Genomic DNA, 12818 nt, shown 5'->3' on the forward strand with positions numbered 1-12818 from the left:
TGCTTCAAACCTTCTTCAGACTCCATCGGCAGTTTATATACCCTTGCAATAGGCAATAGTGGAACTCCTTCACGACTGCCCTCGTTGGTCGCTCACTGCGTCAACAAATATCCCCATTGGCTGTCTGATGACGACTCCAAGGTGAGATTAAATGTGACGTCCTAAATTCCAAGTGCCGTTAACTTTAAAGTATGTGTTTAGTGCGCCATGTGAGCGATTTGTTTGGGCAACGCGCTATCGCCCCTATCGAATGTCCCCAGTGCAAAACAGAACCGTCCGGTTGTGGTTCGGCAGTGCATTATGTAATTGAGCGTCTGGTGCAACGCGCCACCTCGGGTTTCATAATTTCAAGGAATTTACATCTTGTTCAGATCGTGTTGTGTCGTCAGGATTAGGTTACACCTATCGACTTTAGACCTATTAAACAAGATATACCACATCAATAACATGGACTACAGGTCTCGACAGGCAACAATATAGGTATTTGAAAGTGTTTTTTAAACGTTGACATTCAAGTTAACCTCAAATTGTGTAACAGCTTGTAGGTTCGTGCAAAAGTCAAATGTATGTGTTATATAACGTATTAGTTTTAGCAGCTTCAGTTTAGGAAAGACAATTATAGGCGTATTTTCGATAGTCCACCACGCCATCTGCCTGCTGACTACGTGTAATTACATGTCATAAATAACCTTGAATTGACAAAGTAGCATATGCACATCTTCATCATCTTCACCCTCATCACACATTTAAATTAATTTGAAAACATACAGCTTACAATATGTCCACACATCATGGTATGATCAAATCTGACCTGTTGACATTATTTATTATGAGTCATGCAGAAGTGTAAATGCAATTTAAAATGGGTTATGAAGTGGGAAATCAGTGTAAAATTGGTTCTGAATAAGCTAATTAAAATGTGTAGTAAAATAAAACATATATTATTATAGTATCCTTTCTGTTACTGGCCCAATGCTGTAGCCACTAGGCTACCTTTCACCCATACTGGTGTGGAGTTGTATGGGCTTCTACTGTTCTCCATATTCTACTTGAGCATGGTTTTGAGTAATAGCAATCTTAATTTCCCAGTGACTATATCCCAGTGACGATGCAAACAGGCACAGTGATGTTCCATAGTTATAAACCCCAACCCTACTAACATGACATTATGGCATGGGTAATCTGTGTAGCCTATGTAATGAGAAATTGAAGATCACTAAAGATAATATTTTGATTTACTGTATAGATGTGAGCATGACTGCTGCAGCTAGATAGGGCTGGGCTATACTCTATAAAATAGGCCACGTTACAGTTCAGAAGAAGCATGATGGATGAGTTTTTGATTAAATTAATGTTAAGTGGAGAATGAAATACATCACAATCTGTTATCACCACATCTGTGTGGGAATAACAATGGAAAAAGCATAAGAGCAGAGGAAAAAAACAAAACACATTTTGTATCTTATTCATGTATCTGCACAGATACAGTGCCTTCCAGAAGTACTTGGCCAGTGAAGTAAAACAAAAAGAGATTAATTAATATCAGGTAAAAAATTAGCCTATAGAAAGTATTTCCTATACCTTTCCTAGATCCCCATTTAGCAAGATATGAGTCTAGCTCAAGTAGACTATTGAGCTCCCCAAATATTGTTTGACTTCCCTGGCGAGATATTTTTGGAGGGCATAGTTTGCAACTGCATTGCTATGAATACATGCACATACTATTTTAGAGTACCCTTTTCAAGGAGACCAGAAGTAGCTTGATTGTGACAATGTGAATGCAAGACATTGCTCCTTTATAGGGCTTCTGAGGATGGGGACCAGGGGCTCATGACAGATTGAGGTTAATGAGCTAATATAGGTTTAAGCATAATTTGGTCTCTGGCATATAAACAAAAACGAAAATAAATGCAGTCCTTTAAAATAAAATAAAGGGACTGAAATTCATATGATTTGATTAATTTATTCACTGTTTTCAGTGAGATTATTTTAAATAACCTTGGATTTTTATTAATTCCATAAATTGGCTGTATTTGCAGAACTAATTTTGTTTAGTTGCGTAAATTCCCAATTAAATCATTACTTAATTAATTGTAGCCTCTAGTTTCCAGGTAAGAAGAGAATTGGTCCTCATCATTAGTTTGAGGGGTCTCTGTTCAGGGCAAGGCTTGAAAAATTCGGAGTTCCATTTGATGCAGTCGTGCACTTTATCAAGACCCCGTGGAGTGTGAACTAGCAACCGACCTACCTGGCAAGATTCTCGACACCTCTTAGTAACGACTATAATGGACAAAAGTAGCCAGCTAACTAGTCAAAGTCTGTAGAATATAGTTGACAAATGCTGGTGTTAAAGCCACGTAGCTATGCTAATGTATTTCAAAAATCAAGCTTGCTAGTTGCAACCGCAACTTTTATCCAAGTAGTAGCAAGCTAGCAGTGAAGCACCCCTCGCTTACTTGGGTATTTCTTGCTAGCTAGCTTTCTGGGTGGCTGGTTAATATTCAAGAGAGCCACACAACAGCTTTTTGGTCACCAGTCATATTTTTTGGAGCAAGCTAGCTATCTGAACTAATTTAATAATAAAGCAGTCTTTAGCTGGTTAGTTGACCAATTTAATCAGTTGGTCATCATAGTTTCGTCCAGCTAGCCAGCAGCTTAGCTAGCCAACTCGCTAACGTTACTTTGTTCGCTAGCTAGCAAACTAGCAAGGTGCTGCTGACGATAGCCAGACAGTAGCTAGCCGAAATTCAAATAGTTTTGCTCTTTCTCCATTTAAAAAATGCCTGCAATGATGGAAAAGAGTGGTTCAGAAATGTCTGGGAAAAGAAGGGGTAGGAATGCAGTGAATAATCCAAACAAAAGTTTTTCTACAAATGGAAATAGCAACAATTCATGGGAAGAAGGAAGTTCGGGCTGTTCCAGTGATGATGAGCATGGTAGGTCAACACGACAGTGGTAGCCTCGGTCACACTAAACTACTTCATACATTTGTACACTGATTCAAAAATGTCAATCCTGTGTTTATTTCATGTTCAGGTAGTGGTGGCATGAGAGTTGGGACTCAGTATCAAGCTCTTGTGCCAGACTATGATCCAGGTGAGTCATTTTGCCATTCAGACAGTCGTAAAGCTAGAACACGTTACCAGACGTGATAGCCTCGAACAATTCCTGGTTGTAGTTTCCACGAACCTTTACTAACCTATTCCACGAACCTTGACTAAACTGGCTTGTTACTGCTAATCTTGATTCTTCTGACATTCCAACTCCTGTACATGGCTACATTTTGTTTAATGTTTGAATGGATTTAACAACTCAATCACTGATGTTAAAACATATCCAATATATTTCAGCATTTTTAGCTGCTGAATTAAAACATGTTTGAGATGTAATGGCTAATTTAAAAAGTTTATTTTACACCAGTCATAGCTAGGCCCTAAATGTTGGGTGAACGACCATTTATTATTTATTGAGAGAGAAATATTGTTTAGATATGATTGCTACCCATCAAAGAATGAAGCATTATGAAATTGATTGTGTAGCTGCTTTTACTTTATGATTGTAAGTCCTGACTGCTCATGGTCAATATTTGTTTTAAATTGTATAAATTATCTCTCTGTGAGATGATTAATTGGCTTGTGATGCCAATTTCACCAGTTTCATTTTTTTTTTTGAAAGATAAAGGCAGAGTAGTTTAAGAGTAATGAAGTCACTGGTAATCATTTAATCCCATTATTCCCCTATGTCAGAGATTGCCAAAGTGGCCGAGGAGAGGGACAACTTGGGCATGCGGGTGTGGATCCCCAGTCGGAACCTGGCCGAAGCTAAATGTAAGGAACATTCAAGCCATTTTCTCATTATATACTAAATGTAAAATAGTTGCTTTTACAAATCTGAAGTTTACCTGAAGCAAAATATTAACTTAATGATTTAACTATACAATAGTAGCAGAAATGGGTAGATGAGTGTTATTCCAGTCTTTTGTCTCTCTTTCTGTCTCTCTCTCTGTGTGTGCCCATGACTTTTTCCACATTTTGGATTTGGCTTTTTCAGCCACACCCGTTGCTGACAGGCATTTAAAATTGAGCGCACAGCCATGCAATCTCCATAGACAAACACTGGCAGTAGAATGGCCTTACTGAATAGCTCAGTGACTTAACTTGGCACTGTCATAGGATGCCACCTTTGCAACAAGTCAGTTCCTCAAATTTCTGCCCTGCTAGAGATGCCCCGGTCAACTATAAGTGCTGTTAAGTGTAAACGTCTAGGAGTTACAACTGCTCAGCCGCAAAGTGGTAGGCCACACACAGAATGGGACAGCTGAGTGCTATAGCACGTAAAAATCGTCTGTCCTCGGTTACCGCACACAAGCTTAAGATCACTTAATGCAATGCCAAGCGTCAGCTGGAGTGGTGTAAAGCTCACCGCCATTGGACTCTGGAGCAGTGGAAATGCATTCTCTGGACTGATGAATCACGCTTCACCATCTGGCAGTCCGACAAATGCTACCTACCCCAATGCATAGTGCCAACTGTAAAGTTTGGTGGAGGAAGAATAATGGTCTGGGGCTCTTTTTCATGGTTAGGACTAGACCCTTTAGTTCCAGTGAATGGAAATCTTAATGCTACTGCATACAATGACATTCTAGACAATTCTGTGCTTCCAGCTTTGTGGCAACAGTTTGGGGGGGGGGGGTCTTTCCTGTTTCACCATAACAATGCCCCTGTGCACAAACCGAGGACCATAAAGAAATGGTTTGTTGAGATCGGTGTGGAAGAACTTAACTGACTTGTCGTTCTGCCCCTGAACAGGCAGTTAACCCACTGTTCTTAGGCCGTCATCGAAAATAACTTACTTGCCTAGTTAAATAAAGGTAAAAATAAAATACGGTATTCTAACTCAGGCGAGTAGAACCTCAAGACTTCCCTAGTATTAGAGGTTGTGCACCAGCTGTTTACAAAGAGACACTCCCTCCCCTGAGCATTCCCAAAATTGCCGGTCGTTCCTGCTAGATAAAAAAAATAATCCACGTCCTTGTTCAGCCATGACTCTTGGAAAAATAGGTTATTATAGTTTTTTTAGATCATGTTGATAGGATCATCTCTAACGGAGCCTGTCCAGTTTATTCTCCAGTGATTGCATGTTTGTCAATAGAACAGAGGGTAGGCGGTTTATCCACTCGCAGACGTAATCCACTCGCAGACGTAGTCCCTTCAGGTATCCCGCACGTTTGTCTCTATAGCGCTGCCACCGCCTCCTTCTCAGAGGGAGTCTGGGATTTGGGTCTTGTATAATCAATATGTTCTCCACCTCTGACTCATTGAAGGAGAAGTCCTCACCCAAATCGAGGTTAGTGATAGCTGTTCTGATGCCCAGAAGCTATTTTCAGTCATAGGAAATTATGGTGGAAACATGAAACCAACCCCAAAATGTTTTTAAATCCACAGCTTAAAAAAAATGTAAAATAGCACAATTGATCAGGAGCTTTCTAACTCTGCATTGTTGGCAAAGTAAGCATTTCACGGTAAAGTCTACACCTGTTGTATTTCTCACATGCGCCAAATACATCTTAATTAGATTTTTCATTTTATTTGAGCCCGTAAAATGGCTGCCAAAAAAAACAACATTTTAATATCCCTTTGAGCTTGGTGAAGTTATTAATTACATGTTGGATGGTGTACTGCATCAATATACCCAGTCACTACAAAGATACAGGCATCCTTCTGAACTGTTGCTAGAGAGGAAGGAATGCTCTCAGGGATTTTACTATGAGGCCAATGGTGACTTTAAAACAGAGGAGAAAACTGAGGATGGATCAACAACATTGTAGTTACTCCACAATACTAACCTAACTGAAAGAGTAAAAAGAACTGTGCCTGTAAATTAAAAAGTATTATGAAACATGCATCCTGTTTGCAATAAGGTACTAAAGTAATACTGCAAAAAATGTCCTGAATACAAAGTGTTCAGGGGCAAATCCAATATAACATGTTACTGAGTACCACACTCCATATTTCCAAGCATAGCTGTGGCTGCATCATGTTATGGGTATGCTTGTAACCCCCAACATAAATAAATGGAATGGAACTAAGCACAGGCAAAATTCTAGAGGAAAGCATGGTTCAGTCTGCTTTCCACCAGACACTAGGAAATGCATTAACTTTTTTAGCAGGACAGTAACCTGAAACACAAGGCCAAATCTTTAATGGAGTTGTTTACCAAGAAGACAGTTACTGTTCCTGAATGGCCGAGTTAGATTTTCAAGTAGATTTAAGTCAAAACTCTATGGCAAGCTTGAATAAAATTAAAAAAAAATTGCAAATGTTGCACATTCCAGGTGTGGAAAGCTTTTAGAAACTTACCCAGAAAGACTCACAGCTATAATCGCTGCTTCCACAAAGTATTGTCTCGGTGTGAATACTTATTTAAATTAGATTTCTGTATTTAATTTTCAATACATTTGCAATAATGTATAAAACATGTTTTAACTTTGTCATTAGAGGGTATTGTGTGTAGACGGGTGAGAAAATAAATGCATGTCATCCATTTTTAATTCAGGCTGTAACAAAACGCAATGTGGAATAAGTCAATGGGGTATAGTATATACTTATTGAAGGCACTAACTACTATTTTTATTTTGTTTTTTTACAGTGGATGAATACATTGCAATTACCAAAGAGAAGCATGGGTACAACATGGAGCAGGCACTGGGGATGCTTTTCTGGCACAAGCACAACATTGAGAAGTCCCTGGCAGATTTGCCCAACTTCACACCTTTCCCAGATGAGTGGTCAGTGGAGGACAAGGTCCTGTTTGAACAGGGTTTTAGCTTCCACGGAAAAACTTTCCACCGTATACAGCAGATGGTGAGACACTAAAAATGTTTTTCGTTTTTTTAAAATCTGTTTAAAACCGAATACTTCATTGACAAACATTGTAACACATAGTTGACCATGGCACATGAGACACTAAATACTAATTTGGGGTGCCCATTGTGTGATGTCTCTAAACAACAAATCGTGTAGAAAAATGTGTTTTCCTTGATTGATAAAGTCTTCTTGTGCTAGTTGCCTGACAAGTCCATTGCCAGCTTAGTAAGATTTTACTACTCTTGGAAGAAGACACGGAGCAAAACCAGTGTCATGGATCGCCATGCACGCAAGCAGAAGAGGGAACGAGAAGAGAGGTATGAAAAGTGTGTGCTTTTGTTTAAAATGCATGAACCACATTCTCTCTTCCTTTTAAAAACTTAAATTGGTTAGAAAAACATATTGTAATCTTGGAAAGTCAGGCCAAGAATACATTTTTCTATGTATAAATATGTTGCTTTGTCTTTTTAGTGAGAATGAGGCTGAGGAGACCAATGGTAACACTCCAAGGGATGTAGTGTACGAACCAAATAAGGACGAGAAGAAAGAGGTGGGTCTGTTCAGAGGCTCTTGTAACTTAATACACAAAATAGATGCTGTTTTATTGAACCAACTAACATGTAGATTTTCTGTTTCAGCTGGGTGCTGCACCTGAGAAACAGGAGATAAAACCAGTACCAGTGGTACAGAGGGTAGCTTCTAAATATTTTCATTACCATTTGAATAGAAACGGACATAATTCATGTTAAATTCTCCCTAGTTTTGATACTTTGGCCATTTTAACCCAAATGTATTCCTTTACGTCTAGCCGAATACTAGTATGGCAGAGAAGCTGACCCAAGTCAAGAAAGAACCCCAGGGTCCTCCAGGGAAGAACCAGCATCGTGCTAAAAAGAAGCCTCCTAAAGGAATGCACCTGAGCCAGGGAGACGTAGCTGCTATGTCCACCAGCCCCCCTGCTGCAGTCGGTGTGCTGAGGCAAATCGACATGGAGCTGGTTGCCATCAAACGGCAGGTTAGAGTTAGTCTTAACATCAATACATGAATCTTCTCTCTGCTAGGATTTTCTTCTCTGATGAGAGTAAGTTTTGCGTCAATCATGTGTTGATGTTAATGGGAGATTTGTGTGAAAATTTAGAACAGGACCTAAAGTATCTTCAGTATTCTCCTGTGTCCGGGTGAGAGATGAGTTAACCTAGAAATGTTTCCTGAATGAGTTTTATCCCTTTTCTAGATCCAGAGCATCAAACAGAATAACAGTGCTCTGAAGGACAAGCTTGATGTGGGAGTGGACCACTTCAGAGTACCTGAGGTAAAGCTATTGCTTACCTAGAGTTCTGACCATCTAATTTGGTCTCTTTCTCCATAGAATTAATGTTACTCTTGTGGCTTGTAACCAGGGGTTGGAACAAAATGATTTTCCAATTGTTCCGTTCTGAACAAAAAAATATTTTGTTTCGCTGAAGTTCTGAACAGGCTTGAACTAAAAATCTATAACTATAGTTCCTTTTTAAACTTCAAATTGTTTTTTTTAAACATTTGACTCCATATTTTAAATTCTTTCACTAATCAGTGTGGATAGAGCAGCTTACTATGGAGCGACTGAATTTTTTTGAGTAGGGAAAGAGCGAGAGATGAAGTTGGCTTGATGCCCTGGGCATCTTGTTATGACACACATTATCTGAATTAAGATCCACAGAATTATACCTATGGAGGAGCGGTTTCTATGAACAAGCTTGAATGTCTTTGAACTTCCGAGATTTGCCTTAACGTTGTACCAGAGCTAGCTAACAGGCTTGTGAATGCAGAGTGGCACCAGAATTAAAATTAAAAACACGTCTTACCATTTTGTAGTTAATAAAACGTAGTGAACCGAAGAAAAATAAACGCAACATTTTACTGAGTTACAGTTCATGTAAGGAAGGAAGTCAGTCAATTGAAATAAATGCATTATTCCCTAATGACTGGGAATAAAGATAAACATCTGTCACAGATACTGGAGAAAAAAAAAAAAAGGGCTGTGGCGTGGATCAGAAAACCAGTCAGTATCTGGTGTGACCTCCATTTGCCTCATGTAGTACGACATCTCTTTCGCATAGAGTTGATTAGGCTGTTGATTGAGGCCTGTGGAATGTTGTCCCACTCCTCTTCAATGGCTGTGCGAAGTTGCTGGATTGTGGCGGAAACTGGAACATACTGTCATACACATTGATCCAGAGCATCCCAAACATGCTCAATGGATGACACGTCTGAGTATGCAGGCCATGGAAGAACTGGGACATTTTCAGCTTCCAGGAATTGTGTACAGATCCTTGTGACATGGAGCTGTGCGTTATCATGCTGAAACATGAGGTGATGGCGGTGGCTGAATGGCACGACAATGGTCCTCGGAATCTCTTCCTAGTATCTCGGAGCATTCAAATTGCCATTGATAGAATGCAATTGTGTTTGTCCGTAGATTATGTCTGCCCATACTATAACCCTACCTCTACCACGGGGAACTCTGTTCACAAAGTTGACATCAGCAAACCGCTCGCCCACACAACGCCATACATGCTGTCTGCCACCTGCCCGGTACAGTTGAAACCGGCATTCATCCGTAAAGAGCACACCTTTCCAGCATGCCAGTGGCAATCAAAGGTGAGATTTGCCCACTGAAGTTGGTTACGACGCCTAACTGCAAGACAATGGTGAGGATGAGGAGCACACAGATCATCCCTGAGATGGTTTCTGACAGTTTGTGCAGAAATACTTCAGATGTGCAAACCCACCGTTTCATGAGATATCCAGGTGGCTGGTCTCAGTTTATCCTGCAGGTGAAGAAGCTGGATGTGGAGGTGGACATTTCTGCAGTCAGCATGCCAAATGCACGCTTCAACTTGAGACATCTGGGGCATTGTGTTGTGACAAATCTGCACATTTTTGTGGCCTTTTATTGTCCCCAACACAAGATTCACCTGTGTAATGATCATGCTTTAATCAGCTTCTTGATATGCCATAGCTGTCAGGTGGATGGATTATTTTGGCAAAGGAGAAATGCTCACAAACAGTGATGTAAACAAATTTGTTCACACAATTTGAAAGAAATAAGCTTTTTGTGCATATGGAATATTTCTGGGATCTTTTATTTCAGCTCATGAAACATATTTCCTTACACTTTACATGTTGCATTTTTGTTCAGTATAAATAGTATCCTTAACTAGCATTGAAAAAGTTAATCCATTCTTCTATAGTAAAAAATCTCTCCCTAATTTCTGAATACGCTCAAACACACTGGCAAAGATTTTCAGGCGGCATGCAGACACTGAAATACATTTGAGTGACAGTGAGGACTTTGCGTAGTTGCTTTGTTGCAGATTTTTTGTGGGACTGAAAACAAATGCCCGGAACGTAAAAGAACGTTACTAACTAGTTCCCATGCTTTTAAAAAGCGGTTATGGTCCGGGACAGTATAGATCACTTTCGTTCCCGATTCTGTTATTTTTGCGGTTTTCTGTTCTGTTCCCTGAACTGCTTCCAACCCCTGCTTTTAACTCATTATGACCTGTGGTGTATGTCATGTTTGTGTGCCAGTGATAACATGACCATTCATGTCTCAGGTGACCCAGAAGTTCAACACTCGCTGGACAACAGAGGAGCAACTGCTTGCTGTACAAGGTAATTGATTGCAATTGCAACAGATGTTTAGGGATTAGAGAAAGGGAGGAGGTAGAAAGACAATGTAACCAACTGAAATGGGGCTCATGTGAAAAGTAATGGTATAAAGAATTCCATCTTAAGTTGTTTTGCTGGGGGGGCATGGCACATAATCTACATTTGTATAAAATGTTTGTTCCCTCCATTGTAACATCTTCCAGCCATCAGAAAATATGGGCGGGACTTCCAGGCTATCTCGGACGTGATTGGCAACAAGTCAGTGGTGCAGGTGAAGAACTTCTTTGTTAACTACCGCCGACGCTTCAACCTGGATGAGGTGCTGCAGGAATGGGAGGCTGAGCACGGGATGGAGGGAGCAGCCAAGGGAGGAGAGGAGGAGAAAATGGACATATCTTCTACTGAGGATGGAGCCACCACCCCTGTGGTGCCAGAGGATCAAAAAGAGGTCTGTGACTGACCAGTTTAATTGCATTCTATTATGGATTTCTTTTTTCTTTTTATGTAAAGGATTTAATTGGCTAAACTCAGTTATCAATCTCAGTATGAATTGAGACACAATTTGCACTGTGCCCTACTATTTTAGTGGTCCCCTTTTTATTTGCACCAGTATAGTAATTCAGAGGGATGTACAAAGAACTCCAGTCTTTAATTTCAGTTTGATTTGCCAGATGTATTAATTGCAAATACTCCCCATTGTCCCTTTACAGGAATCATCGCCAGTGGCGGCAAAACAACCTCTGGCATCCTGAGTGGTCGGCCATCTTGGATTGTTCTGTTGGCGGAACTCCTCCCTCTGAGATTTTACTTTTGTGCTGAAGAGGCGATGATTAATCTGCACAGGTTACATCCTGCCTGTGTGTGCTTCTTCAAGAAGGTCATTCCTGTTACATCTTCCCCAATTCAAGAATGTTTTGCAGCTGCCCACCAATTAACTCAAGCGCCATTCTTCAGCCGGTCTGACAGTCAAAGTAACCAGGATTATCTGACTGCACTTTATCCCATCACTGTTTTTGTCACCTTGGTGAGAAGGAAATCTTCTGTATCAAATTGAACTTGTTTTTGTATCTGGCCTCTCTTACCCTGTCACTCAACATTACAGATGATCCCTGTGATCTAGACCACAATACACATGTTTAATTTTATCCTTCTGTAACCCTCTTTACTTTGTAAAGACTGTTTTTTTGTTGTGTAATATTTAATCACAATAGGTCTCATTATGAAATGACCCTGTGGATTACTATCCTGTCATTCTGTGTGCTTGACGAAGATGTCTTTGTACACCAGGCAGACATAAAGAAAAAAACACCCCAATAAATACCATCGCAGTGTTGGAGATGGGGTACAACTCCCCTGACTTACCCTGACACAGGGCGTAGAATGAGAGGATGGCATTTCCACAGGAACATTTCATATTGAGACCCAGTGCAAGTTGATACTACACAACCATTTATATTTGTCTTCTTCCTCCCTAACCTTTTGTCTGTGACCCTAGTGCATATTTATTAATAATGCATTAGTTGTTGTAATTAATGTAAGGAACTATAAAGAGGAGCTGTTAAACATTGTGAGGATGTCCATTTTCAGTTTACTAGTAACCTCAGGACAATCGGGTCAACAATTTATGTTATGAATGATTTTCAGTTGAAAGGACCGTTGAATGAGAAGTTAAGTAGATGAATGAGAGAATTTTGACATTTTAATTTAAACATTGAGTTTGAAATGTGTTATTTGTCAGTTCAAACCTTGTACCTTTCGCAGCAACCTGCCTATTGTATTCAACTGTTTTTAATGTACTGATACCATGATTTAGCGTACTGTTTTGAAACTTTTTTTATATATATATATATTTGTGAAGAAATTGTGAATGCCTGAGGTGGGGTTTTAATGTGTGTACATTTTATTGCTGTCATTTACCATTGTGTATTCAGTTTGCTCATTAATTAACCATAAATAAATTTGAAGGATTTATAGGGACATTTAAAAGATTTCACTGGATGCTCTTTTGTCTTTTCCTGCTATTTGCTTTTAGCCTGGTCCCAGACCTGTTTGCTCTTGCCAACTCCATTGCTTATTATGAGTCACAACATGGCACAAACAGGTTGGCACTCAGGCTCATTTGTTCTGTCTTTCAGCACGACTTGTCATATTTAGGTCAACTCTATGTTAGGAAGGTGTTCCAAATGTTTGGTACACTGTGTATATAAAACCTTGAGTGATGAGCAGAACAAGGGATGAGGCCTTTTCTGAAGAAGGATCATGAACTATTGTTTCAGAACAGATAGCACAACTATAAAT

General features: G+C 39.8%; 1 protein-coding gene across 2 annotated transcripts; it reads left to right on the plus strand.

Moving 5' to 3' along the window:
• Positions 1-191: 191 nt before the first annotated feature.
• Positions 192-12506, plus strand: LOC110505760 (REST corepressor 1). Of its 2 annotated transcripts, none has more exons than XM_021585188.3 (12): positions 192-2936; positions 3037-3096; positions 3747-3827; positions 6649-6863; positions 7065-7183; positions 7338-7416; positions 7505-7558; positions 7675-7881; positions 8101-8178; positions 10466-10523; positions 10724-10968; positions 11231-12506. In XM_021585188.3, the coding sequence occupies exons 1-12, from the start codon at positions 2780-2782 to the stop codon at positions 11270-11272; spliced, it is 1395 nt and encodes a 464-aa protein (XP_021440863.1). In that variant the 5' UTR covers positions 192-2779; the 3' UTR covers positions 11273-12506. The 2 variants fall into 2 exon arrangements, with proteins under 2 accessions (XP_021440863.1, XP_021440862.1); XM_021585187.3 differs by having other exon boundaries at positions 209-2936; positions 7065-7192.
• Positions 12507-12818: the final 312 nt, after the last annotated feature.

Source organism: Oncorhynchus mykiss, chromosome 25 (assembly GCF_057628025.1).
Source record: "Oncorhynchus mykiss isolate SJ-2025 chromosome 25, ASM5762802v1, whole genome shotgun sequence".
NCBI classification, from domain to species: Eukaryota; Metazoa; Chordata; class Actinopteri; order Salmoniformes; family Salmonidae; genus Oncorhynchus; species Oncorhynchus mykiss.